This window comes from Triplophysa dalaica, chromosome 20 (assembly GCF_015846415.1).
Source record: "Triplophysa dalaica isolate WHDGS20190420 chromosome 20, ASM1584641v1, whole genome shotgun sequence".
Lineage (NCBI taxonomy): Eukaryota > Metazoa > Chordata > Actinopteri > Cypriniformes > Nemacheilidae > Triplophysa > Triplophysa dalaica.
The window spans coordinates 3,201,014-3,228,372 of NC_079561.1; the positions used below are offsets into that span (position 1 = coordinate 3,201,014).

General features: G+C 39.2%; 1 protein-coding gene across 4 annotated transcripts; it reads right to left on the reverse strand.

Annotated features, from left to right (window-relative positions):
- Positions 1–27,082, reverse strand: dvl1a (dishevelled segment polarity protein 1a). 4 transcript variants are annotated; one of them, XM_056733068.1, is made up of 16 exons: positions 26,649–27,082; positions 19,313–19,382; positions 18,155–18,276; positions 14,288–14,400; positions 11,385–11,523; positions 11,074–11,167; positions 10,903–10,972; positions 8,212–8,351; positions 6,299–6,375; positions 6,146–6,213; positions 5,888–5,965; positions 5,156–5,290; positions 4,471–4,638; positions 4,022–4,240; positions 2,868–2,905; positions 2,280–2,407 (listed from the first exon to the last, which is right to left on the reverse strand). In XM_056733068.1, exons 1-15 carry the CDS (start codon positions 26,816–26,818, stop codon positions 2,901–2,903), a joined length of 1,668 nt encoding a protein of 555 aa, XP_056589046.1. In that variant the 5' UTR covers positions 26,819–27,082; the 3' UTR covers positions 2,280–2,407; positions 2,868–2,900. The 4 variants fall into 4 exon arrangements, with proteins under 4 accessions (XP_056589043.1, XP_056589045.1, XP_056589044.1 ...); XM_056733065.1 differs by lacking the exon at positions 2,868–2,905 and having other exon boundaries at positions 1–2,407; XM_056733067.1 differs by lacking the exons at positions 2,868–2,905; positions 18,155–18,276; positions 19,313–19,382; positions 26,649–27,082 and adding an exon at positions 12,006–12,148 and having other exon boundaries at positions 1–2,407; positions 14,288–14,382.
- Between the last annotated feature and the right edge of the window lie 277 nt (positions 27,083–27,359).

Here is a 27,359-nt window from a genome sequence, read left to right on the forward strand (position 1 = left end):
CACTTCTTAATACATACATTTTATTTAGTCAGGTTTATATATATATATATATATATATATATATATATGTGTGTGTGTAATCATATTTACAACTTATCATTCCTCTTTTGTAAAGAAACAAAGCCAACTGCTTTCACTCAGCTTTTTGTCTAAAGGGCTGAACAGTTACATTGCAAAAGTGCTTGAATTCACTGAACCAATTGCTTCATTGCTGTTTAGTTCAGGCAAACCGCTCGGTGACTGTACATGACAACCAACAATGACAGTTTCTTGGACAACACTTTCACCATTACAACATCATACCCAATCCTCCACAGATTAAAAAAATGAAGAGTTCCAGAACACAGCACAACTCACCGATTGCCAAGAGACTTTGGTTAGCCTACCAGCCTGTTTTAATATCACCTAAGTTTTTAACTTACATCATCTACTATCATTTTCTACTGCATTTTGAACTGTCAGTAATGGACACCATGATGCGGGTCGTGTTGGAAAAGCACTTGCTTGATATTCTTTCAAATGTACTCTGTACGTTAAGAGTTCCAGATGAATGTTTTTGCAACATTTAGGAATAATTATTCTAACATCTGCCAAAGAAAAATTGAAAATACAGCTTCAATGATGCGACCGAGATACTGAAGGGGTTTGGCGGCTGTGAATTGTAACCTCGTGGTAAACGATACATTCAGCAATGTGTAAAGTTGGGGGGTCTGATTGTCAATCACTGGACAACTTTGTCTTGAATACTACATAGAAAGTCGAATGGACACTTTTTATGGATACAATGACATTATAAAGCGTCTCTGTTTAGAGAGTTATGCTTGTGGTGGGATTGTGTTTTGTGCAAAATGCAGAGCAGCAGGGTTTAAGACAGACAGCCTGGTAAAATGTAAAATATGTTAAAAGCGTTTCCTGTAAAGTCACTTTTGCTATTTTTGTGCTGCTGTAGTGATGTGTTTTGTGTGTCAGAGTTAAACAAACTCGTTGTGCTTTTTCAGGGTCCTTTACCGATCTTATTAACATTGGATGGACATTAAAGGACAGTTCACCCAAAAAGGAAAATTCTGGCCTCGACTACACACGTCATGCTGTTACAAACTGTTTATCATGAAATTGTTCAGTTATTTAGTCATAGCTCAGACTCATTTCACTTTCATTATGTAGTAAAACATTGTGACCCTCCCGTCCGAAGTCGCAACCTAACTATGGGATAAGTTTCATTTAAAAAATTCGGTTAATTTTTGACGTGGCTTTACTCAGTCAATATTAAAGATATCAAGGTTATATTTTCACAGAATGCTCTCTATATTATGTAGGATGATTTTATGTAGAAAAGAGTAAAAAAACAGGCAGGGTCACAATTATGTTCAATGTAAGAAAGTCATATTGCTGATGTCCTTCCGAAATCTCGCATTTTCATATTTTGTGATTTTTATTTTTTGCGTCGAATCATTAAAGGGTTGATTCACACGGTACGTGGTAGTCGCGTTTGTCCAGTTCATTTTCAAAGGGAAACGTGCGGTAAGCGGCAAAAAGCGGGCTGCTTCGTTGGCGGCTTGTGCATCCAAAATCCTGCAACTTCCACGGACACGGCTCTTTGCGGCAGGCGCAGCTGAAGATACAAGTATTATATATTTTCCTCAAAAACAGATTATTTTGGTCATTCGAAGTTTCGGAAGGACGGCGACATCATGCCTATTACAGCCATGAGGATGAGTTGATAACAGAATTTTTATTTCTGGCTGAACTGCTCTTTATACTTAAATGAACTGTCAGTTTATACTGTACATTCTCAGTGCAGGGATCGTCAGTAGCAAAAAATCAAGAAGCAGGCCTTGTCCTCAAAAAACGTTGAAGGCACTCTCCTGTCACATGATATCGACAAAAAATTCACAAGGGTTCCCCATTGCGTGTTGAAAAGACTGCCGGCTACCTGTGAGTTCTGGCGGTACGTTTCCTAACTCCCGCACGGGTGGAGCGCCAGGAGGGCTGTTAGTTGCCGACGCTTTGGGGGCGAGGTGAGCAATGCAGTATGGTGGAGGCAAACCGGGTGGGCCGTAGGAAGAGGCGTGACTTCTGTCACTGTGGGCACAGGACAGATGTTTGGGTTGAACAAAGGGGGCGTGGCTATATGAAAAGGAGGTGTGGCTATGCTGTGAGATGCTGTGACACTGGCCGTGGCCGAACCCGGGGTGGGCGTAGCTGTGGGTAGAGTGACCTTGACTGACAGCTGAGCGGCTGTGGCTTTGATGACTCAGCTGACTGGCTGCCCTTTCGCCCCGTCTTCCAACCCATGTGCCTAGTTCTGATTCGCTGCCCCTACAGCATGACGCTTTATGGTCCTTCTCTCGAGGGGAGGGCCTTCGTTCTTTCCCAGCGCTGGGGTTGGAGCCACTACTTCTGCTGCCTAATGGAGGAGAGAAGAGAAATAAGGTGTTTAAAATAATTTGTATTTACAAGTAATGTGTTATTCACCATATTCACAAACGATCAACAAATAAGCATGATCCAATTGTCGACAGCGATACTATAAAGTTATAAAATTCACAGGACTCCCAAATGGTGTATACAGAAAAATGATTCCGTTTTCCCAGCTGATCCATAACCTCAAATAAGGAAAGGATGAGAACATATGAGAAATATGAGAAATCTCATTCATTCTCATCTGTCTGATTCACATGCACATCATATTGTATACACAGATGTAGGGGTAAAGTGCACACATGCCCACACACAGAAAACAAGCATCACAGCTGCGGTCTCACAATGGCCATCCCCATGATTCCTGTGCCACGACATCCAACCATTTAAATAACAGGATGAGAAGTACAAAAAGTGGAGCGGGACAGCAATTGAATGATCCTTACCACATTCCCCCAGTCCTAGGAGGAAATATTCCGTCAGTCTACGGATGTCCAGCAGAAACATGACAGAAAGGAATAACAGAATTATATGTTGCCCAAGAATAGCCTAACACCTTTCCCAGCTGGATTCATCCACACCAGTATTCAAATAATGTATAATGCTTCCTGCAGAATGAAACCGGAGTATGCTTGACTGGTGTTAAAAGGCCAGTGTTCCTTTGTATACATACGGATACACATTCTCAGCTCTCTAGCAACTCCACCATGCTGATAAATGCAAAGGATTCATGGCCGAAAATATGAAAAGAAACAACAAAAATGACAAAAGCTTCAAAAGTCATGCCATACCACAAATATGGAATGTCCAACAGAATACAGCGACAAAGATGATGCACTGTAAATGAAATATTACAAAACAAATAATTGACATCAGGGATCTTGTCTTAAAAGAAAAAATGATAGTTTACTTTAGGAACGTTTTTCTTGCTACAAAAAAAATGAGTATATATTATAATATTTATAATTCCAACCTACAAAAAAACAGTACTACATTGATTATTTTTTATTTAATCATAATTTCTTCATTAGTTTTATAATTTAGTTTTTGAAATAATTATACAAACTGTAATTTTTAATACAAACCTATTTTTTGTACATAGCACTATGAAAAGAAACGTATATATAATAAGTATTTATATACAATATAAAGTATTTCATAATAAAATAATATTTCATTTTTAAATTAGAAAGAAGAACATTGTTGACGGTAAATTTAAGCCAACTGTCTATTCATATATTTCATTGATGTCATTCTGAATGGGGAAGCTGTACTTCAATTAATTTACTGAAAATGAAACCCGAACATCTGCGTAGTTCTCTTGAGTAGTACTGTACCAAGTCATCCTACATGCCAAATTAGCATAAACCCAAAATTTTTTTTACTGTAATAAATTCCAATGATAACTTTTGACCAGTTATTCGCATAAAGGACAGCGATTTTTTTACTCATCATTTCAAACTAAAATGACAATAAATTCCAAAAAGAAAGCAAAAGTAAACGTTGCATGTGGTGATTAAACATGAAAAGGGGCTTTTCCTTTCTATGCATCAGTGCACGACTAACGCTTCTCTTTTTTACGCACACACAAACAGCTCACCTTCACTTTGCTGGCTGCCTGCACTGCCACCATGGAAGCTGTGACAGGGGTCTGTGTATCCAGGTGGAAACCCAGGTGGGGGGGTGGGGTACCCTGGGTAAGGGTAGGGCTGGCCACCGAGGGGCCAGGGGTTGGCACTCGGGGGAGGAAGAGGGGCCAGACCGTCCTGGTCAGAGCCACCGCCACTGGATCCCTCATTTAGGTTCAAAGACGCCATATCTTAAAAAAAACGATAATTTTTGACTGTCTTGTATGAACAAAGACTGAAGCACTGCTTGGGGTGATACATTTTTTATGTTCCAATATGCTGATTTATTAATCACATTAATCCGAAATAAACACATCTTATTTGTTAAGAACTTCACCCCAAAAATTTACAAAACTTTTTTGTGACATACAGGTAAAGCACTAAACAGACATGAAGCAACATGTGTGTGTGTTTACTGTACTTTGGCATAAATCTCCAAAGGTGTAATAGCACTGTTCGGAGAAGGTGATTTTGTTGACGGTGTGTCTCAGGTAGCCGTGTTTCAACAAACTGCTTGCATATTTTCTAGCATCACGACGGTCCTTAAAACCCTCCACCCGAGAGAACAACCAGTCAACAACATCCGCACCTGGAACACAGAGGTTGCACAAAAAAAAAGTTTAAAAAATGTATTATTTATAAAACAGTTGAAGTTTTGCATGATAAATACTCACCCTCGTGTTATTTGAAACCTGTAAGACTTTCTTTCTTCTGCAGAACACAAAAGAAGATATTTTGAGGAACGCTTATAACCAACCACATTGGCCCCTATTGACTTCCATTGCGTGACACAACACCACCGTGAGAGATTTCTACAAACATCTTGTTTTGTGTTCCACAGAAGAAAGAGCGATACACAGGGTTTACACAACATAAGGGTAAATAACAGGACTTTTATCTGCCTAATGTAGGTGTAATGTTTCATAAAAGCAAAAAGGAAGATTGTTGTTGTTAGGTACAATCTAAAGTGCTTGCAACCGTTACGCAATAATAAATGTATAAACCACAGATGTATGCTTGATTAATACACCACCTTCGTGTGCAATGAACGTGAAGTATTTCAGCAGATCAAATACCGTCAAACCCCTCGACCCAGCAACACTAACCGATGACTGCATTGGCTATGGTGATTTTCAGCCACATTCTGTCTCTGATCTCTATGCCCGAGTCCGGTAACTTCATGACCTTTACTATTGTGGCCATGTCCGTCTTCGACACATTGAGGGGGAGGTCATCAAAATCTGGGAAAGGAGGAGGAGATAAGAATGAATGATGCTTGAAAAACAGGATATCGGTCGAGCGGTTCTCAAGTGAGTAACAACCTAAGAATTTGGAGACAAAAAAGTTCACGTAGACGTTTATTTAACATACTATGTTGGTTATGCATGTATAAAAAGTCATATTTGATCAAACTGTGCCAAGAGTCGGGCCTATGCAGCGAATTTTCATTTTAATGTCCATCTTCTTTCATCATCCAACCCGTATGACTTCCTTTCTTCTGCAGAACACAAAAGAGGATATTTCGAAAAACGTTGGCAACCGAACAAGACTAGGGACCATTGACTTCCTTTGTAGGGACACAAAACCAATTTTCAAAATATCTTCGTTTGTGTTTTACTAAAGAAAGAGTCAAACACAGGCTTTGAACGACACGGGGATGAAAAAGGGCAGAATTTTGATTTTATGGTGAACTATACCTTTAATGACGTTATAGTTAATTTTGTAAATTATAGAACTCTGGACAAGGGTGGCAACCCACTCCAGTGCCAATGTTGAATCTGTGTCCTTAAACAAAAACAGCCGAGAAAGAAAGTTCCATGAATGTGAATTGGATTTACCGTAATGGGGGTAAGGCCCGGTAAGTGCTGTAGTGTGTGTGATCCAAGCAGCAGGGTCAATGGGTCTCACTGGCTCGGCTGAGAGCGCAGACAGAGAACAGAAATAAACGACAGAGACCAACTAGTACAGTAAATATCAATTTAAACTACTAAATAATTAAGCAAGTGGTCTTAAGGGTAAACATGCAAGCTATATTCTAAAAGCACAGAAGTTGATATCACAGATCAATGTCGATAATTTAGCTGCTATAACTGTACCTCTGGGAATGGTAAAGTAGCTTCTAGGGGAGGGATCCCAACATTTAGCCACTGTTAGACTTATTGGCCTGTGGGGGACAAAGCAAACATGAAGTGCCCCGATGAGATATACTGATATACTAGGCTACCAAAAAGAAATCTCCAGAATCTCACCCGGTTTTAGAGACGATCTCCCGCAGGATCCTGACAGCATCATCATTACTCATGTTCTCAAAGTTCACGTCATTCACCTGAGCAAAACAAACTTTCATCAAATCTTTGATTATTGCATGGATTACATTTTGTGTAATCAATGTACAGGCAGCCGGTTGTTATCGCAGAAATAAGCCCTGACAGTGTGATCAAACCCGAAACGGAGGGCTGTGTGTATCCCGCTTATTACACGGCTACTTGCCTGTGAAAAAAACTGGACATAAAATGTGAAATATTTTATTAGCTCATTTCTACTGAATTTACTGAAGCCGTTTAGTTTCGGTTTCAAAGTAAGAAACGAAGTTCAAACGTCACGAGCAGGCAAAATGGTCTAATCATTTGTAAATATAATGTCATATATGTTATTCAAAGACATATTTATAATACATTTTTGTGTAGTATTAAACTGCCCCTCTTAAAATGATTTGCAGCATGGGTTACAGGGTGTTATTAGTTTTAAGTGATTTTAAAATAACAACCCTTGGAATGTCTCAACTGGCCAATCAGAATCAAGCATTCAAATGAGCCGGGTAATAATAACATGAGGAATTTTTTCTATTTTCTATTTTAAAGGGTTTGTTTTGAAATACTCCAAAACTAAGAACCTGAATTTCGACTACGGGCTTCATTTTCATTTTCATTCATTATGCAGTGTTGTTCACATGACTTACAGTCAACACCGTCAAAATTCTAACAACACTGAGTCATGAACCTTAACCTTGTTTACTAGGATACTGACATTGTAATACTGAGAAAAACCCCTTTGATAGTGTATGTAAATGGTTGTAAAAAAAAATGTGGCACAAGAAAGCACCCATCTGTCCACTGTATATGACAGCTCCACCAGACATGCGCAAAATGTCCTTTAGCAGGAAGGAAAAGGAGTGAGCCTTGAAAGTCAGCTGATAAACCATGACAATGCACTGAGGTCATTCAGAGACCAAAATCAAGTTTGTTTCAGTTCTGTAAATTCAGATTTATTGTGTGTTTATCTTCATACTAAACTTCATTATAAATCAAAAGTGTCAGACTTTGCTTCTATAATCGAAATGTAACACAGCCTCTCAACCTCATTGCTTGAAAATGCCTCATTCATTCATTCATTCATTGAGGTTTGTAATCACTTTGGAATATTCTTCCCTGCACGGTCCGGGAAGCAGACACACTCTGTCAATTTAAATCTAGACTAAAGACTCATCTTTTTAATCTTGCATACACTACACCTCCATAATATTAATCCTCAGAGGATTTAGGCTGCATTATTAATATCAACCGGAACCAGGAACACATCCAACAACAAATGATGTACTTGTTGCATCAAAGAGTGGAGAACAGTACTCTACTCTCAGCCAGTCTTGTCTCTTTGTTCCAAGGTTACCGCAGGATGCAGTTCATGCCCAGACCTGATGGCAGAGCTGCGAATGGGAAGCGGTGACCTGACAAGAGCTAAGAGGATAGAGCTGGATAAAGGACGCGACAACTTTGTTTTTCCTACAACATTTCAAATACTATTAGATTGTTAATGATAATCTTAGATCTATAATCTACCTTAAGTTTATTTATTTTTTAGTTAGCCTTGTTGTGCAAGCACTGTTGAGCTTGTGCAGAGGCAGCAGCTTTTGCAAGAGGGGAACTGGAATCCCCTGGTTGGGCCTGGGTTCCCCTGAGGTTTTTTTTCTCGATGGGAGTTTTGGGTTCCTCACCACCGTTTGCATATTGTTTTGCACTATCTGCCTGGCCGGGGGGGCTGCTTTAGAATTCATACTTGTATTCAATGTGTCTCATGTACAGCTGCTTTGTAACAATGAAAATTGTAAAATGCGCTATATAAATAAAGTTGAGTTGAGTTGAGTTTGTCAAAGCTCATCATTCACCTGTAAAAGCATGTCTCCAGGCTCGATCCTGCCGTCGGCCGCCACTGCTCCACCTTTCATAATGGAGCCAATATAGATGCCTCCATCTCCTCTGTCGTTACTTTGACCCACGATACTGATACCCAGGAAGTTGTACTTCTCTGTGGTGAAGAGAGATAAGTGTGTTTACAATGATGCTTATCTAAGGCCTATATTTAGAAAACGTTACGCACACCAGACCTTGAACAACAGAAGGACGAGATTATTAAACAGGTGGTGTGTAGAGATAGAGAAGTGAGTGAGAGAAGGACGAGAGATTGAGGATCGAGTGAGTGATCGAGTGAGAGATCTAGTGAGAGATATTGGGTGTGTTCCAATAAACTTTTAGACATGCCCTCGCACACTTCCCTAAGCACTTCCCCTCAGGGGAATCCCTGCCGCCATTTTTAAGTGCGTTCCACTGCGTGAAGTGGACGAGGGAAGTTAATATGGACAGACCCTCGTTCCCTCGATTTTGACAAAGGGAGCGAGTCTAGGTCATCTGTACACTTCAAGCAACTCTATATCCCACAGTTCAACTTGATCGTGACGTCACAGCAGATCCGTAAACTATAGTGTATGGTAAATTCATTTCTTTGGTGAATGAATGCATAATAGTGCATATTATGTTAATTATGTTGAGATTTAATTGCGTAATACTTGTTGGCAGCTTAGCCTGTGTTAACAGTCAAAGTTTATGGCATTGAGGTTTTGATTGAGTCATTTTATTTTTATCCAATAGCTTATACAGCCATCTGTATTTTTTATATTTTCTACAACAACTGATATGTATATAGAATGGTGCAAAAAACTAATTCATAAGTGAATAGGGATTTATTTATTTATTTAGCTACAAAGTGAAAACCAAGTGATCTCTAACAGCTTAGTGCGTTCCATTTAAACCTTATTGACGAGTTCCGCTAGTAGTGGGCACTCATGCAACGTAAGAGTCAATGAGATCCGAGTCAATGAGACTGAGATCTGTGATCGAGTAAGTGAGTCAGTGATCGAGTGAGTAAGTGATCGAGTGACTGAGTGATCGAATGAGTGAGTGATCGTGTGAGTGAGTGAGTAAGTGAGTGAGTGATCGAGTGAGTGAGTAAGTGATCGAGTGACTGAGTGATCGAATGAGTGAGTGATAGAATGAGTGAGTGAGTGAGTGAGTGAGTGATCGAGTGAGTAAGTGATCGAGTGAGTAAGTGATCGAGTGAGTAAGTGATCGAGTGAGTAAGTGATCGAGTGAGTAAGTGATCGAGTGACTGAGTGATCGAATGAGTGAGTGAGTGATTGAGTGAGTAAGTGATCGAGGGACTGAGTGATCGAATGAGTGAGTGATCGAGGGAGTGAGTGATCGAATGAGTGAGTGAGTGATCAAGTGAGTGAGTGATCAAGTGAGTGAGTGAGTAAGTGAGTGAGTGATCGAGTGAGTGAGTAAGTGATCGAGTGAGTGAGTGATCGAGTGAGTAAGTGATCGAGGGACTGAGTGATCGAATGAGTAAGTGATCGAGGGAGTGAGTGATCGAATGAGTGAGTGAGTGATCAAGTGAGTGAGTGATCAAGTGAGTGAGTGAGTAAGTGAGTGAGTGATCGAGTGAGTGAGTAAGTGATCGAGTGAGTGAGTGAGTGAGTGAGTGAGTAAGTGATCGAGTGAGTGAGTGAGTGAGTGAGTAAGTAAGTGAGTGATCGAGTGATTAAGTGATCGAGTGAGTAAGTGATCGAGTGAGTAAGTGATCGAGTGAGTAAGTGTTCGAGTGAGTAAGTGATCGAGTGAGTAAGTGATCGAGGGACTGAGTGATCGAATGAGTGAGTGATCAAGTGAGTGAGTGATCAAGTGAGTGAGTGATCGAGTGAGTGATCGAGTGATCGAGTGAGTAAGTGATCGAGGGAGTGAGTGATCGAATGAGTGAGTGAGTGATCGAATGAGTGAGTGATCAAGTGAGTGAGTGATCGAGTGAGTGAGTGATCGAGTGAGTGAGTGATCGAGTGAGTAAGTGAGTGAGTGATCGAGTGAGTGAGTGAGTGAGTGATCGAGTGAGTGAGTGAGTGAGTAAGTGATCGAGTGAGTGAGTGATCGAGTGAGTGAGTGATCGAGTGAGTAAGTGATCGAGTGAGTAAGTGATCGAGTGAGTAAGGGATCGAGTGAGTAAGTGATCGAGTGAGTAAGTGATCGAGTGAGTAAGTGAGTGAGTGATCGAGTGAGTGATCGAGTGAGTGAGTAAGTGAGTGATCGAGTGAGTGAGTGATCGAGTGAGTGAGTGAGTGATCGAGTGAGTGAGTGAGTGAGTGATCGAGTGAGTGAGTGAGTGAGTGAGTGAGTGAGTGAGTGAGTGAGTGATCGAGTGAGTGAGTGATCGAGTGAGTGAGTGTGTGTGTCAGTGAGTGAGTGAGTGAGAGAGTGAGTGAGAGAGTGATCGAGTGAGTGATCCAGTAACGAACAAACAAATGAACAAATAAAAGAGTACAAAAGTAACTGATTGAATAAATATGTAGATATTGAGTGAACAAACAAATATTGAACAAAATAGTGAGTAAATAAAAGTTCCTTTAAGAAAAAATGACTTAAACAAAGTAAATGAAAAGATGAAGAAAACAAATAATGGAGTAAACAAGTGATTGATAAATGTTTGAGTGAATGAACAAGTGATTGAGTGATAAACTGTGAATAGTTCTTACCCATATTGAGTGTGACAGTGATAATGTTGAGGCTCATAGTGGAGTCTGTTATACTACTGAAGGATGAGGACTGTGAAGAGAACATTCAAACCATTCAAGAACAGACACTCTTACGTTAAAATACACGTGTGTACTTTCTCTTGATCACTGAGATCAAGGGTATGTTCTCACCCTGTCCATTTTTGTGACTTTCTGCCTACGCCGTCGACGTTTGTGTCTCCGCATGAGATGCGAGGAAGAGCTCCGCTCTGTAGAACTGCTTAATCTGTGACACAGGGACAGAGGTCAATCTGGAGATTCATTAATTACAGTTTCTCATGCTAGTCTAATAAAGAGAGATGCAAAGGATTAGAAAGAAATCGTTGTAGTGGCTTTCCTATAAATGATCAAAGTCCGCATTACAAACAATGACTCTTAAGTTTTAGGACATTTTTTCTAGCTTTTGATTTACAAGGAAAACAACATGTTGGGTAATGTCTGACCTGCTTGCGTTTTCATCCTCCTCACTGTCAATAAATGAGCTGGATTCTAGCTCACTACTCATCACTGACGCACTGTCATAAACAGGAGCCTGGTCACGATTAGAACGTTCTGACTTGGAGTGACCGTTCACCCGGGGAACTAAGAGGGAACAATGAATACATTTATAAACACAAAGAGAAACTGCATACCAACACATCAAACCAGAAGTTACATGAGCACATCAATAGTTCCAGGAATTTTAACGGTTATCTTTGAAAAAGAAGCAAAAAAGAAGCTATTGTGGTTGTTTAATGTTATTTAAAGTGAATTATATAAATGAACACGAAAAATGGATCTCCAACAATGAAACATTTCTATTTAGAAAAAAACAATACTATAGTTTGTATATCTTTTCATCTGCCACAATAATGAATGTTAAATTTTATATATTATTTCAGCAAATATGAATTATGCAATTCATTTATTCAAATCATTGATTGACAGCCCTAATAACATTCAGTAGGATTCCTTTCGGAGAATGTTTCCAGCTAGTAGCGAGAAGACTGCTTGTGTTACTTTAAATGACTCTTTCAACACGATATTTGCAGCAAGATATCCATCACGTCTGTTATTGTACATACAGAGACGGGGATGAAGTTGAATCTCTGGGTGACACTGGACGCGCTGAAGTGGTCTTTGGAGACAGTTCGACTGCTGTGGTCGCCGAGAACGTCCAAAACATTCCAATACTGCATGAGTGCTCATTCTGAACCATTGTGTTTCACTAAAACAAATACATCAATCACCATTTTGACCAATCACACTTTACCATTCATACACCACTGATACACATCAATCTATTTCCTCCATCTGTCTTGTGTGGGTTGACCACACTACTGTATCACCACAATGATGCCAGCCACAAGTTTGGTCTTTTCTTGTTTAAATAAGTCCTCTCCGAGCTGATTCAGACTTTCCTATGTGCTAGATATCAACAGTGGAAAGGTAGATGCAATCCTCCAAACACAGATGTGTACAATTCTTAGGTAGTTCGTGTCAGTGCATGAGAGGTAGGTTTCTGCAGAACATCTGCATGTGGCCTCGGGAGATGATCTTATGCCTGTGAAGTGCAATATTAATGTAACGTAAGTGACCGATATGATTCATGCTACAATCATAACAGGCATGTCATACTCCAGTCTAGACTAAACTTTTCTCTTTTGTAAAACAATCTATGGTTTAGTGTATGTTTAGTCTTAAGCGTTAAAACCGTGGGTGAAATAATACCACCGTTCATGATATTATTGTAAACTTTGGTAAACCGTTTCCAACATTTTCCCCTGCAAGATAAAAGCCTTTCAAAAGCAGTAAAAACATATGACGTAAACCGCTACGAAACCTTTTTATAATTTGGCAGTGACTCATTTTATCTTCATAAGATCTGCCCATATTCATTTATACCAAGAATCAATATAACATTTCAACGACGTTTTTACAACATTTTTATAACGCGTTATGTGCAGTTCACAGTAAACAAGCAAATGACATAAAACCACAAACGGTTGTGAAATATTTCCACATAATTTACAAAACGAACAGCGATGCGTTTCCCTTACCTGCACTCCTGCAGTGCATGCAACACAGTGCTGCAACTCTCATTAGCTCGCAGCATTTCAAACCACTGATGAAACGTTACACTCTTTTATGCCAGTTCCTGCGTTCAGCTGTCCATCAAACGCTCGCACGCGCATCGGTTTCTACCAGAACAGACGCACGAGTGTGCGAGGGAACAAATTGGCCCTGAGCAGAGGTGTAGTCTGCTCTACTCAGATGTAACCCTGCGAGCACTGATCGAACAGATCAATCCATTTAACACACAGATGGTTGTGTAAAAGAGAGCGGAACAACACAGAATGATATATTTAAGGAGTTTGCTTAAGCAAACCGAAACAAACATTCAAAAGACCATCGTGAAAAGCACACCAAAATGGTGCGTCTAGTTTTTTCTCTGGAAACTTAATATTGGTGGTTCGGCTAGCTAGATGAACGCCCGAGGTTTGAAAAGAGATCTCTTTTCCAACTGTTTCTGCCTCTGGGGTGCACACCTGTACGACCACACGTGTTATTCATGCAAACACACACCCAGCAGAGGTCACCACTGGACCAAAACAACAGATGAACTGCTGGGCCGTTCCAGACATCTCTGCGTGTCATAAAAACATTGGAGTTTCTCCAACACACGGTTAGAAATGATCCGCTTAGACAAATACCCACACACACCTACTCGATCTCTGATGTCTGACAGGGTCACTGCTAATAATGCTGAACTAATGAATGCATGAGGCGCATGAAGCAGGAGGAACAGAGAGAAGAACCAGGAAATTATCTCATTAAATAAACCACGATAACCGAGCCTTCTTCAACAAATTCTTCACATACTATCGAGAAGGAAGCCGTGGTATAACAAACAAGTTACATACAGTAAGAGGCTTAAAAAATCTAGAAGTAATCGGGACTTTCTCAATCACCCTCAATTTGCATTATTGTATCATGTGCAAGAGAACATCTGAGAACATTCTTTGCGGATGACAAAATATTTTCCTAAGCAAAGGAAGACTTCATGTTTTCAGGTGTCCTCTCTTTACCCAGAACTCAGCTTGTAGACTCACGAAAACAAACGTTGTGCTGTTAACACAAGCAAACTTCCAGCCAACAACCAGAGAATCGGCAGGGGCAGACTAGACAACATTTATAGGAGATCAATGTCCCATAACAGACTCAACAGAATGGAATATTTCACTGACCTGTGGAAAACACCTATGAAGCATTACCTGTCTGTTAGCATCATATACTTCCTGATGCTATGGCGTTGCCACATGCTATGTAAAGTGTGAAAGTGAGTCTGTTTTGCTAAGTCACTCACGCTCATGAGCTCTCCTCCGAGCTCGCTCTCTCTCCCTCTCTCTCCGCTGGCTCTGAAGAGACTCCGTCCCTGTTTCCGTGTCCAATCCATCCCGGCTACTCACGGCGTTGGCGCTATGATGTAAAAACACAGAGAGTAATTATATGGACTTGAAACCATCTCTATTATGCTGAGTCACAATAAACTCTGTGACATAATGTTCTGTGGAAAGGTCTGAAAGCATGATTACCAACATTCCATTACATCGCCAAAAGATATTTCATTGTGTAGGGGTCTATGATTTACGGCCACGCATTTCTCACAACTGCAAGTAGTTATTTGAAGCTTAGAAAAGTTCCTTAGTACGGAGCATTTAGAGCCCACTAGGGCCTGAACCTTTCAGGGCTGCGGTTTGGAGTTTTCGGGCCCCAGAGAAGCAACCTTGGGAGGGTGAATAGGACGGCTGTGATGTTTGAGAAGAAATATGTCTGTGGATACATCAGAATGCTTGATATTCTAGCAGAGTGGGTAGAATGGTTTTGCTCTGGGCAGAAAGGAAACCGGAGGCTGGTGAGAACATCTCACTGTGACACTGATGTTACAGGCAAAGACGTTCACACACACAATAGCACGTGAGACAAATTCTAGTCAGGGCTCTTCTGAGAAACCGGGGACCAAACTGTCAGATTCAGAGAGTGAGAAAACACTGTGCGTTATATTGACTTTACCACAGAATAATTCACAGATATAACTTATGGAAAAAAAAGAAACGGTGGAAATCGCACAATGAAAGAAATGACTTTCTTTCTTTCGCGGAACACAAAAGAAGATATTTTGAAAAATGTTCTTAACCGACAAGTGAATGGGTGCCGGCGTTGTTCGGTTGCTAAGTTTCTCTAAAATATTTTATTTTCTGTTCTGCAGAAGAAAGAAAGTCATCCAGTTTAGAAGGACAAGAGAGTAAATGTATAGAAGGGACAGTTCACCCAAAAAAGAAATGACTCACCCACATATCATTCACATTGGCAAACAATGACCCCCCGCTTTTTGACTTCCACTGTACAGACACAAACCACTGAGACATTTCTCAAAATATCTTCTTTGGTGTTCCACAGAAGAAACGGTCATATACAGAACAACATGAGGGTGATGACATCACTTTTATTTTGTGGTGAACCATCCCTTTAAACATTCACATACAAATATTCATGCTTTTTTGCCTGATTTTCAAATGTGCATTATCATTCATTTATCTAAAGCTTGTGTAATGTCTTATCTGTGAATGTCTACTAGATTCTGTTTCAACAGATGGCTGTGTTTGTTCTACAGTATTAGACGTCTTACAGTGTGGTCCCACTAGCTCAAAAATAAAACAGTGTGCTAATGTCTCTCTCTGCTGGATGGAATATGTAATTTCACCAGCATGTTACAGTGTGAATATAAACTGTACTATTCGTCTGCCAATGTCCATCAATCATTTACATTTATGCACTTGGCAGACGCTTACAGAACCTACAGTGCATTTAAACTATGCATTTGTTAAACCCTTGACCAAAGCATCCCTGCTGAAAAAACAATAGACACTCAAATAGTTTACATTACAAATACCATTATGAAGAATCTTGTTTATCAATTAAACCATAACATTTCTATACATTGTGTTTTTAGACTTCCAGTAGAATTGAATGGTTCCCAGTAGGAATATTTCAACCAGAACTCAACACATTACCAGTAAACCTACAGAGACAACTATGGTTTTTATCAAAACCAGTACAACTCCCATTTTGTCATTTTGTTATAAACTGATTTAAAGTGCCTACAAATATCATAATAAATTCAAAACATCTCATTTTCAGTTCTCTATTATGCCATGCATATGTTTTATCTAAAGCTTTTGAGTTTAATGATGGTTTTACGGATAGCAGGCAGACAGTCGGTTTGATCCCGGGGGAGATAAACGCAGCTGTGACGCCCCGCAGACCCCGTGGGGCAACAGAGACGGGGTCCTTTTAATGTCCCCTAATCCGGATTAACTGCGGTCGACCCGCAATCCTCATCCTGTCAAATGTATTCACCAAGACCTACGGATAATGCACCACACAAAGGGAACTGGGAGTGGATAACATTTTCTGACGCTTAGTGAAGCTTTTATAATGGAAATGAGAGATTTCATGTGGAAGAAACACACTACTGGGAATTCGTATTAATCTCCAGTAAAGGGGATGATGGGAGAGAAGAATGGAGATGGATCTGTACTTGTGTTTTTAGATATTCTAACACTAGATGGCGTAAGACATTCAGGAAACTAACAGTGGGAATCTACAGCTGGGGTGAGAAGGCTTTGACAAAAAGAACAGAGATAAACAGCCAGAAAGTCAAACATTAGATAAAGAAGTAGCAGGACTTCACAGACTAAATAGGTGAAATACATATCCACAGAAGCTGTGATGCAATACTGAAAACACCCTGAAGCAAGCTGCTCTAATTTAAGCCTTCAATACGAACAAAGAGAATATTCAATGGCATGTTTGCTATTCTCTATTTCATAAGGCAAAACAAGCTCGTGGCAAAACCAGCCGTGCGATTTCCAAAGCTAGAAGACTTTATTAAAGCTCATGTCGTGCAACTTTAGCTTTGATGAAGATTGGATTTGTTCAGACAGGCTGTAAAATTCCAGTTTTTGGCATAACTGACTGGCATAAAAACAATTACATTAAACATTACACAACTTTATATATGGTTAAAATCTATCAGTCATTTAAAAAAAATGATTCAGTCTAACTAATCTATTAATGTGTGTTACATGCACAACAGTGTATACAGCTGTGGAAAAGCTCTGTCCATGTGAATATTTGCAAATACACACTAACATTCATACAATCACACAGAGTAGTTTGTGGGGCGAACATGTGCAGCCCAAGAGACAGGAGCTGAGTTTGGATTGTGTTTCACATGTGGCTTCCAGAAAGACAAGAAGCAGATTTGACTCTCCAGATGGATGCTGAACATCTGCTACTGTTGCGACTGCGGTCAGGAACTCGAAACGAATCAAATTAAATTAAGGGTTGTGTAATGTTCCTGCAAGATTTCTGAAGCTCAGCTGTAGGGCGCTAGCAAACACTAAAGTCACGGGTTCATGAGAACACAGATAATAAATAAACATTGCATTTTTCACCTTGGGAGGTCTCCAAATAAATGATTTGCTATAGCGCTTGTCATTGTGGGATAGCAGTTAGGTCTGAGCAATGCCCCATTAGGTGTGTTAAAGGAACATTTCACCCGAAAATTTAATTTATGTCTTCATTTACTCACCCTCAAATTGTTCCAAATCGGTAGAAATTTTGTTGTGATGAACACAGAGAAAGATATTTGAAAGAATGCTTGTAATCAAATAGTTCTTGGCCACTATTGAATACCATAGTAGAAAAAACTGCTTTACACATTTATTTGGTCTGTTGAACACAAAAGAAGATATTTTGAAGAATATAGGATAGCAAACCGTTACTGGGCACCTTTACTGTTTGGTTACAAGCATTCTTCCAAATATCTCTGTGCTTATCAGAACCAGAGAAAAAATTTATACAGATTTGGAACTCGTAAATGATGACTTTTGACTGTGACTTATATCACAACCGTGATATAAAGCAGAATGTAATGCAATACATGCATATTGGAATCAGGATGAAAAGTATCAATTAAACATCGAACATTAAATATCCATAAATGATGAGATTTCTAGGAACTTGGCCCTTGCATCCGTATTTGTATTTCCTTTATGTATCACTTATTCTGGTATGCATGCCCTCATCTGACCTTACTGGTGCACTGGAGTCTGAAAGTGTGTAGTAAATGAGGGTCTGTCAAACGAATTGAACGGCACACACTTACTGGAAGGAGGGCGGCCTGGAATCTCCGATCCCTCCCGTTCGCTCCAAGGGTGGCGGCAGTTCTTTGTGGCTCTCTGTGCACTGAGATCCCCCATCGGAGTGTGAGCCTTCGGCCAACACCAACTACAGCCAAACACACACACACACACATACACATACAATTACTCACAAAGGCTTCAGGAAGAAACTGTCCAGACTAACTGCTGGCCACGCATAAATAAGTAGACCAGCTGAAGCAAGAGAAGAGAGTGCATTTGTTTGAGTACACAGGAGTGTGAAAAACAGAGTCGTGTGCAAAGGGGGTTTCGATGTGGTACGGCACTTTCGTGATCTAAATGCTGAGGTGTACGTGTACATATCTGTAGCTGTGCACATTTCTTTTCATAAGTAAACAAGATATTTATTCATTTAAAATAGGGCTGTCAAGCAAATAATCACCATAATCACCATATCGCATCCAGAATAAAAGTTTGTGTTCACATGATACATGTATGTGTACTGTGCATATACATTTTTGTACTTATAAAACATATGCATAAATATATATATATATATTTATATATATATAAGAAAAATACAAAAATTAATAAAAATTATAAAATAAATAATATGTTAATATTTTCTTAATATGCATATGTGTTCTGTATGTTTACAGTGCATTTACATTTTGTGCTTATAAAACATATGCATAAATGTATAGATTTAAGATTTTTTTTAAATGAATTAACATTTATATATAATTTAAATGATTGGTAAATAAAAATAAATACATGTGAATATTTCCTAAATATGTATACGTGTATGTGTACTGTATGTGTTTATAAATACAAATTTATTATGCAAAGTATGCACAGATATATCATGTAAACACAAACTTTTATTCTTGATGGAATTAATTGCGATTAATCGTATGATCTTTTAGAAATCGATTGTCCGGCGACGGGTGGTTGGGGAGGACTTTGAAAATAAGAATCAAATCATGGCAAAGCCCTTCTGTTCGTTCTTCCTCAACTTCCTGTTTAAACAGGAAATACGGCAGCAGGAAATAAAACTGTGCTGGTTAAGCCATTCAGGATTCACTGCATTAGTGTTTGCACTTCAAGCTTGAAATACTGATGTTTGCAACGTCGCGAAAGAGACCAGCCTCCATTTAACTTACCCAGGAGACCACTCGGCCATTAAAGCAGGGCAGCTTAGCATTATCATCAGAAATTTCTTCCTTCACGACCCTACGAGAGAAATTTAAACCATTAGGGATCCAGTGAGACAGCACCCAAAATTCCACACCAATGTTCTTATTCATTTGCGAAGGCATTTTGAAATCATGTCACGCTCAAACGCTGGAATTTTCCACATAGTTCTCAATTCCTGGCTGATGACCCGCATTAAAAATGACTCATTAGTACTTTATGCTCTTTCCAGACTAGCTACTGGAACTGCTTACTGTAAACAAGATTAATGTCTATCCAATCATTACCTTACTAATTTACTAACTGTGTGTATATGGGTGTTAAGGAGCTGTATGTATATATTGGAAATTGGAGCAAGCGCACATTTGTGTGTGAAAGGTACAGCTAGGGTATCAGGGGCACAGGAGGTTATTAATAGAGTAAGTTAGTGTGTTGGCAGAGTGTCCACCCAAGGCTGTAAATTCCCTACAGAAATACCACGCAGTTACCCTTTAACCCCGTGAGGCACGGTTCAGCAGTCACACACCTGCTGCTCTCATGTCAAAGAGCACGGGTCCGGCTTACTTACACAAACAAACCACCCGATAATATTATTAATGGCTTTAAATGTAAGCTGTGAAAACAGAATGACTTTCGGCAACCATGTTGGTTGAAGAAGACAATTCAAAATGAAGATCTCTTTAAATGTTGACATATTTCTCACAGAAATGTGATTAAATCAAGTGTACATTTTGGAGACTTTTTTAGAAGTCTCCTCAGATATGGCTCCTTAGAAAAACGAGCATTCTCAGAAGACACACATGTGCTCAGATTTTCCAACATATTGAAGTCATCAACCTAAGATATATCGTAGAAATTAAACATTTAGACTTGTGTTTTTAATAATGTGGTAAATTTATTTGCACAGTATTTTTACTGTGAACAATTAAAAAAACCTGTGAATAATTGCAGATTTCATATTAGCATAACTAGCGTAACTGTTGACATTTTTGTTAAAACAGTAATTTACACCGTAGTAGAACGCTATCTTTCTGAAACCTCACATCGCCACATTTCTTTCATGTTTTTTTTTTGTTGCCAAAAATAATAATTATTAGTCACCCTTATGTTTGTAACTATCTAAAAATGATTAAAAAGTGCTTATCAACTTTGACAACACAGTATTGTATCATTTTTGAAAGTACAGTGTTTTTCCATTTCGTGAAAAATAGCAAATCTGGAGGTTTTGGAATGACAGCTACAATAGTCAGCTGTCTGTAAATCATTATTACACATTAATAAATGTTAACTTTTTAATTAATAATTCTCAATCTACCTTTCTCATTACTTATTTGATAATTTTTTATATCAACTGGGGCTCTTTCACCGCCATTGACGAGTTATCTCGTCATTTAAAAAAAACGCTTCCCCGCCAAAGACGAGTTATTACGGCAATCAGTGTTTGTACTGTTGTACAGCAGGTGGCGCAATTACACACCACTGGGAAAAAGTACAGAATCCCAGAACCTAGAATGTATATGTTTCAGCTTTTTTTAATGATTGTTCTGAGTGTAATCTGGTAGGAATCTTTGACAAAAAACATTAATTATCTCAGCTGTTTAATGAAAATGATGCATTTTCGAAGAAACCTACCCACATCTACGGAGTGATAAAAAACAAACAAATGAAGATAGAAGAATACGGTTTCTTTTGTATAAAAGCTGAGACCCAGCTGAGAATTTTACATATTGTTTGTCCATATATTCTTTACAGAAAATTTACTGTGAGCCATTAAATTTGGGTGAAAATGTAAAAAAACGCTGGCGTATGCGGCGAATGAGTTAAAAGTAAATTAAACATCACTACGGACAACAATTAGGAAACAACCCATTAGTGATAATTAGCAATTATCGTGATATGCAAATTTGATACTGGCACTGCTCATGAGTTAGGCCTCAGAAAACATTATCTGAGCTATTGCTATTGCTATTGCTATTGACTGTAAATCCATTGCTCCTTTACAATATCGAAAATGCACTAACATTTGTGATGATTTTTTTTCACCTATAAAACTAAAAGGGAAAGTTTGAGCAAAATGTTTTTAAAGCACACAACGTTTTAAAATTTTGCATTAGTGGTTGTGTTTACCACAAACGCTATTTTACTCATAAATTGAAAACCACTATACTAAAAACCCATTAGAGATTCCTGAGGGAGCCTGTGTTGAATTAGCATTCTTGGTTGATATACAAAATGACTTAACGTCTTCCTCTCTGCTTCGTCATCTCTTACTTCTCTAGCCAAATTTCATCCCTCTTGTAGGAGTATTTTCCATAAAACATCTTCAACAAATGCTTATTTATACTTATACTTGATTAATTATACTAACTCCAGAAATCAATCCATAAGAATTAGATGTTTACCTGACATGCTAAACTACAGCAAGGCTTATAAAGTGTTGACAGAGCTTCGTGTCTTGAAAAATTCATGCAGAAATTGTAACATGTTCCTCCCCACTCTTCCAGAACTTCCAGGTCATGTCACCCTCACGGATGTGAGACTTTGAAATAGGGTTGAGTGAGACTGAAGGATGATGATAAGAGGGTCTCATGCAAAGAGAAACAAAACCAGGAGAGTTTCTGCGGCCTGCTCCAGAAGCCTGAGCCAAGCACAGGAAACTGGGGTGTAACTCTAGTCATGGTTATGAATTGTTTGTGTCCTCTCAAGGGGCCCACGATGTACAGCAACATGCAGTAAGAACCGTGAGGGTGACCATAAGGAAGTGTGGATCGTCCAATTGTGTAAGTTAAGGCAACGCCTTTGGTAACACACAAGAGTAAAAATCAGTTTTTTGGGGGGTAATATCATCTGAAAACAGCCAACAACATACCTCAATGAAAATGACCAAACAACTGTGAGCATTAATGTATATAAAATATAATATAAAATCTTTACAATACAGTCCCAAAATGGTATCTGGGTCCTTCTTAGGACAATATAACGAGGCAGTTTTCCTCCAAGATTTTATTGCTTATGAGCAGAAATCACAAATCCAATTCCTTCGAAAAGTAAAAGCACCCTGCTTAAAGGTGCAGTTTGTAAACACCGCCGGAAGAGGGCGCACGATCAAAACAACAACAATGACATAGCTTGATGACGCTTTGAAGGACAGGAAATGATGGGATCTGTTGTCTTCAACTCCACCGCTGATGGCCATCAATCAGACGGGAACGAGAAATCGTGTGAGCAGATGAGGTAAAGTTTTATAATTGTTGCGAATAATTGTGGTCCATCAGTAAATGACTGCTCGAAACAAGTTAGTGGCTTGCTAGACGCTACTTCCACATTTGTCCACGACACTTAGGGATGGTTATCGTTAAGATGTTAACGGTATTACTACTTTTATCGATACTGATTATAGGTCTGATACTTTAATGGTTTTCTTATCGGTGCTTTTGGATACATTTTATTTAAAAAAATAAGACCAACAATAAAGAATTTATGAATAGAATAACACTGCTTTATTTTCTGCTATGTTAAACAAAATGTATTCAGCGCGGACCAGCAGTATTAAAGAAGTGGGTTGGTTCATCATAGGGTGCCTGTAACAATTTTTTTGGAAATATTTTAATGGGCAGATATATATGTTTGTCCTATGTATGTAAGTAAAGTGACGATTTATTAAGCTCTAAATGTTATCAAATTGGAGTATTGTATAAGGGTGGAGCTTATCGATGCTCCGGTCTTTCATAATTTAGCTCCGAGCCTCTTTTAGTACAGGGTTTCGTACCCATCCCTAACGACACTGTTGTCATGCGGTTTATACGTCACTAAAGGCGGTAACAAAGGGGAACGCGGATATGACGCCATTGACAGGCGACTCCACAGCCCCGTGTCACTATTTAGAATTGTGGTTTTCTCACAATTTAAAAGTAGTTGGAAACATTTGAGATATTGTAAGTACTCGGCTGAACAAAATATATAACACTAGCTTAGTGGTCCTGGGATATTTTACTGCAAAATTGTTACAGACTGCATCTTTAACAAGCCGTTCAATTTGAGGTATTAATTGATCGATTGTTTTAATTTAAATCGATTAAAAAGCTTCATTCAGCAATTTTTCCAGAAAATAAAATCATCTGATAACTACTGTACAAGAATCAGACAAATATTCATTTTCAACTACGTGTATCATATACCATTGCAGCAATGTGAATTGATTGATAATCAATTAATAACATTTTTAACAATGCTCATCCCTGATTCTCATCATTACAAGAGTCATTACAATCATCATTACAACGCAAAAGAACATGCTGCTTGAACACCACAGTCATGAGTTCACTTCCCAGAGAGAAAAAATAGCCTACAACATAAGCCGCTTCGGATGAAGCACCTGCCAAATGCTCATCTGTAAATGTAAAGCAAACATGCACTGATAATGACATCAATATATCAGTGACATCTTGCAGGTGTAAGTCAATTACATTATGTAAACATCAGCCTTCATTCAAAAATCTGAGGCTTTTCTGACTGACAATTACATATTATCTATAATCTACTTTAGAGATCTTCTAGGATACTGTCCCATTCCAGCTGCTAGCTTTTTCCAGATCATATACAGCTCACCATGATCCACATAACTAATAATATAATCCAAGCCAGGACAAAACAGGCCTGAATAATGGCGGATAATCAGCCAGTGAATGAGCGCAAGCGACGTGAACCCTCGCTGAAACTCTAATATCTGAAGATGATCCCCTTGCAAGTAGTAAGGAGCAAGATGCCACATCCCTTCGAGTCCAACATGGCCACGTCACTGTGTCACAGGTGCCAGCAGCACTTTATAAATGAAACACATCTACAATCTTTCTGTAAGGTCTACAGGGCCTGATAATAAATACACCTGGCACAATATAACTGTAGAATCCATTTGAGTAAGCGTTAAAACAAGTGTGGTGAATATAACACACACTAATCAAATCCATGTATACCATCATTCCCAGTCTTCATTCATACACTCCACTGAGACACCTGCTGAGGTTGTAACTGATATTTTAGATTAAGTTAAGCCAGCGAACACACCCACAGCAACAGTGGTGCAATTGAGGTTTACAGACACGGATCGGACCCCCTGCAAGACGTGTTTGGGTGTCTAAAGTTTGTGTCTGAAGTTGTGCAGTTGTTTATTATTATGAGAGACTATGGCAGTACCAGAAGGACCCATAATGTTTATTTTGGATGGAGTAATGCTGATTGTGCTATGGTGATGGGGGTGTGTCTTCATCCCAGAGTTCATAAGTTCATCTCATTGCCTATTTGTTAATAATAGTCATGTTACTCTATCCCACATTGCAGAGCCTATTGACCATTTAACAGTATCTGGTAATATGATTCTCATGACATCAGTTATAAATGTTCGGACAAACTATTCTTGTCATTTCATATCACTGTAAATCTATAACCAGATAAAGTCTTAAAGGGACAGTACACGCAACAGTATAATATTATGACATGTGTAAGTTAGTTGAGGTTGTTGAGGAAATTGTTCAATTCAAAAATTTTGAAACACAGAAAAGCAAGCTGCTCTTTTGAACATTTAGGGTCTCATAAGAACAAAGCTGTTAGATTTTTTTCCTGTTCTCCCAATGGTCAAAAAACAAACAAACATGATTGTTTGCATCGGGGGCGGACTGGTCATCTGCCGTTCCGGGAGTCTTTCCAGTGGGCCGCTAACGTAACGGACGCTTGGGCCGCTCAGACGAACGTATCATAAATGTGAATGGACGCAACGCCGATTTTTCTTCCTAGTCCAGTCCTGGTTTGCATTAACATTTGCAACATTTAACCAATTGCTATGTGAAAGAACTCCCCCCGGCCCGCATTTTCATGTCCAGCACTGGTTCTGACTCATGTCACCACAGTTTCATAGTCATGTTCTGTTGAAATCTTGAAACATGACACTTTTTTCCACATCCACATAACCTCAAACAATACAAGTGCTTCACGTGGAGCACAATACAGCAGCCCATGAGAGCAATCTAAGTAAGAATTTTATAGGGGTCAAACATTGTGTTTGTTCAAGCAATCGGCTTCACGATCGCCGTGGCTAACTGAACACAGTGCTAGGTGTGACAGGAAAGCAACACTGTTAGTAAACTATCCTATGTTAACAGGAAGAGCAAGTTTGGTTTGGAAGGCCGTACTAGAACGCCAACATGTGCGAGTTTTGCCCCTGATGTTTAAACATGGTACCAACGATGTAAAGTGGACTTGAAGAGGCCTTCGAATTTAATTGTGACAAACATCCACATTCCTTAAAACTGCATTAAAACACCTCCATCACATCTGCGGTGGCCCGTCTCTTCAGATCAAATGAGAATTTGACCCATGAGGCTAAATAAGTGATTCGTTTTGTTAATAAACATTGTTATAAAATGACATAGGAAGAATATTAAACACGTAAGAGTTATTATACACCCTGTGTGTGAAAAATGTTACAACATTTATTTTTTCTCATCTTCTTTATGATGCCCAGAATAATGCAAGAACATAAGCATGCGAAAAAAATGATGTCAGATAGCTGAAAACAGAACTGCTCATTATATAAATATATAATATTTGACAGTCTGTTTGTTAGACATCTAATCCATTCACATTTGGTGACATTGACAATTAGAAAGTGAAAGTTCAGTATAACAGCTGCTGTCTCCCACAGCTCCCCTCCACCAAATATTATCATTTTAAAGTGATAGAAACACAGAAGACTCCGACACTCATACGTTTGCTGAGGTTTATATTAATCTACTGAGAACCTCTGGGTTGTCTACTGGATTTAAAGGTTACGTTTGACTCAGTTCGACGTCATAGTATTAAGTCTGCCAGCACTGGCCAATGTCTAATACAGTAATTTAGATTAATTTAGAGTGATTTCGACTATTTTAAGTCACGATGACAGCAAGGCCACCGCCGATCTTTCAGAGGAACCAGAGAAATATCACATGTCGTTACAACACACGAAACTGTATTATGAGACACAAGCATGATATATATGCACCATGAGGGCAACTTTAGCTTGTGACTGGAGTTGACAAAATTAGCTCTGTTGCAGTGCATGTGGTCTGTGATCAATCCCACGCGCACATTAGGACACGAGTTCAAAGCAGGTGCCCGCAAAAATGTAGACGCAGCGACGTCATAATGAACGATCCGAGCGCGTTCACGTTCACAGTGGTCTGACAGGACTGCCATAATCGATCATGGGTGTGATCGCCGAATAAAACAAGAGACATCGATACGAGCAGAATGACAATTCTCCGTACTCACCCGAAATCCTGATCCATAGATTTGAAAAAGAATTTGTAACTATTGACCGGGCGATTGTTGAGGACATTTTTAAAATCCGCCAACGTGACTTTTTCCGGAGAAACGGTCAGTTTGACTAAATATGGGGTTTCTTCTTCGTCGATATGGTATATGATTTTGGTCTCCGCCATGAGTAGGCTTATATGGGAAGGACAATCATTGACAGAAGGAGCAAGGGTCGCAGCAGCAGCGCGATACAAAAATATATATGTAGGCTATAACTCGTCAAGTGTCATAAACGCCCTATAAGGCGACATTGCTGGTAGCTGGATTCACGGAGGAAAACAAAAAGCGCGGTCATGGACGGAGTGACTAGATCCAGACATAATCGAGGCTAGTGCGTCTATATCGTGGCGTCAATGTTTCTGTCTGATCGGCTGTAAAACAGGAAGGGACGGTTCACATCCCTATGCGCTGGAGTTCAGCATGTTTCTCCCTCACGAGCTTTACCGTAGAGTTAGGCTGCCATCTAGCGGCAGTCCGAACATCCGTGAAATTGTCCTTTGTGAAAAAACTTTCTTACTTTCTTTCTTTCCTTTTTATGTTAATTATTTTGACGTTTAATTTTAGTACGTTTTTGTTTACGAAAGTACGACGGCGTTTTAGTGCCACGTTAAAAATAAAAAAAATCTAAGATTTCGAGAATAAAATCGAAATGTTAAGAGAATAAAG

What these genes read in the sequence shown, in the direction of transcription:
- dvl1a (XM_056733065.1), bottom strand. Translation starts at nt 26,818, where the DNA reads ATGGCGGAGACCAAAATCATATACCATATCGACGAAGAAGAAACCCCA. An exon ending in CTACTTTACCATTCCCAGAG is followed by an intron (nt 5,966 to 6,145) that starts GTACAGTTATAG and finishes CTGCGCTCTCAG; the next exon opens with CCGAGCCAGTGAGACCCATT. An exon ending in CGGGCCTTACCCCCATTACG is followed by an intron (nt 5,291 to 5,887) that starts GTAAATCCAATT and finishes CTCCTTTCCCAG; the next exon opens with ATTTTGATGACCTCCCCCTC.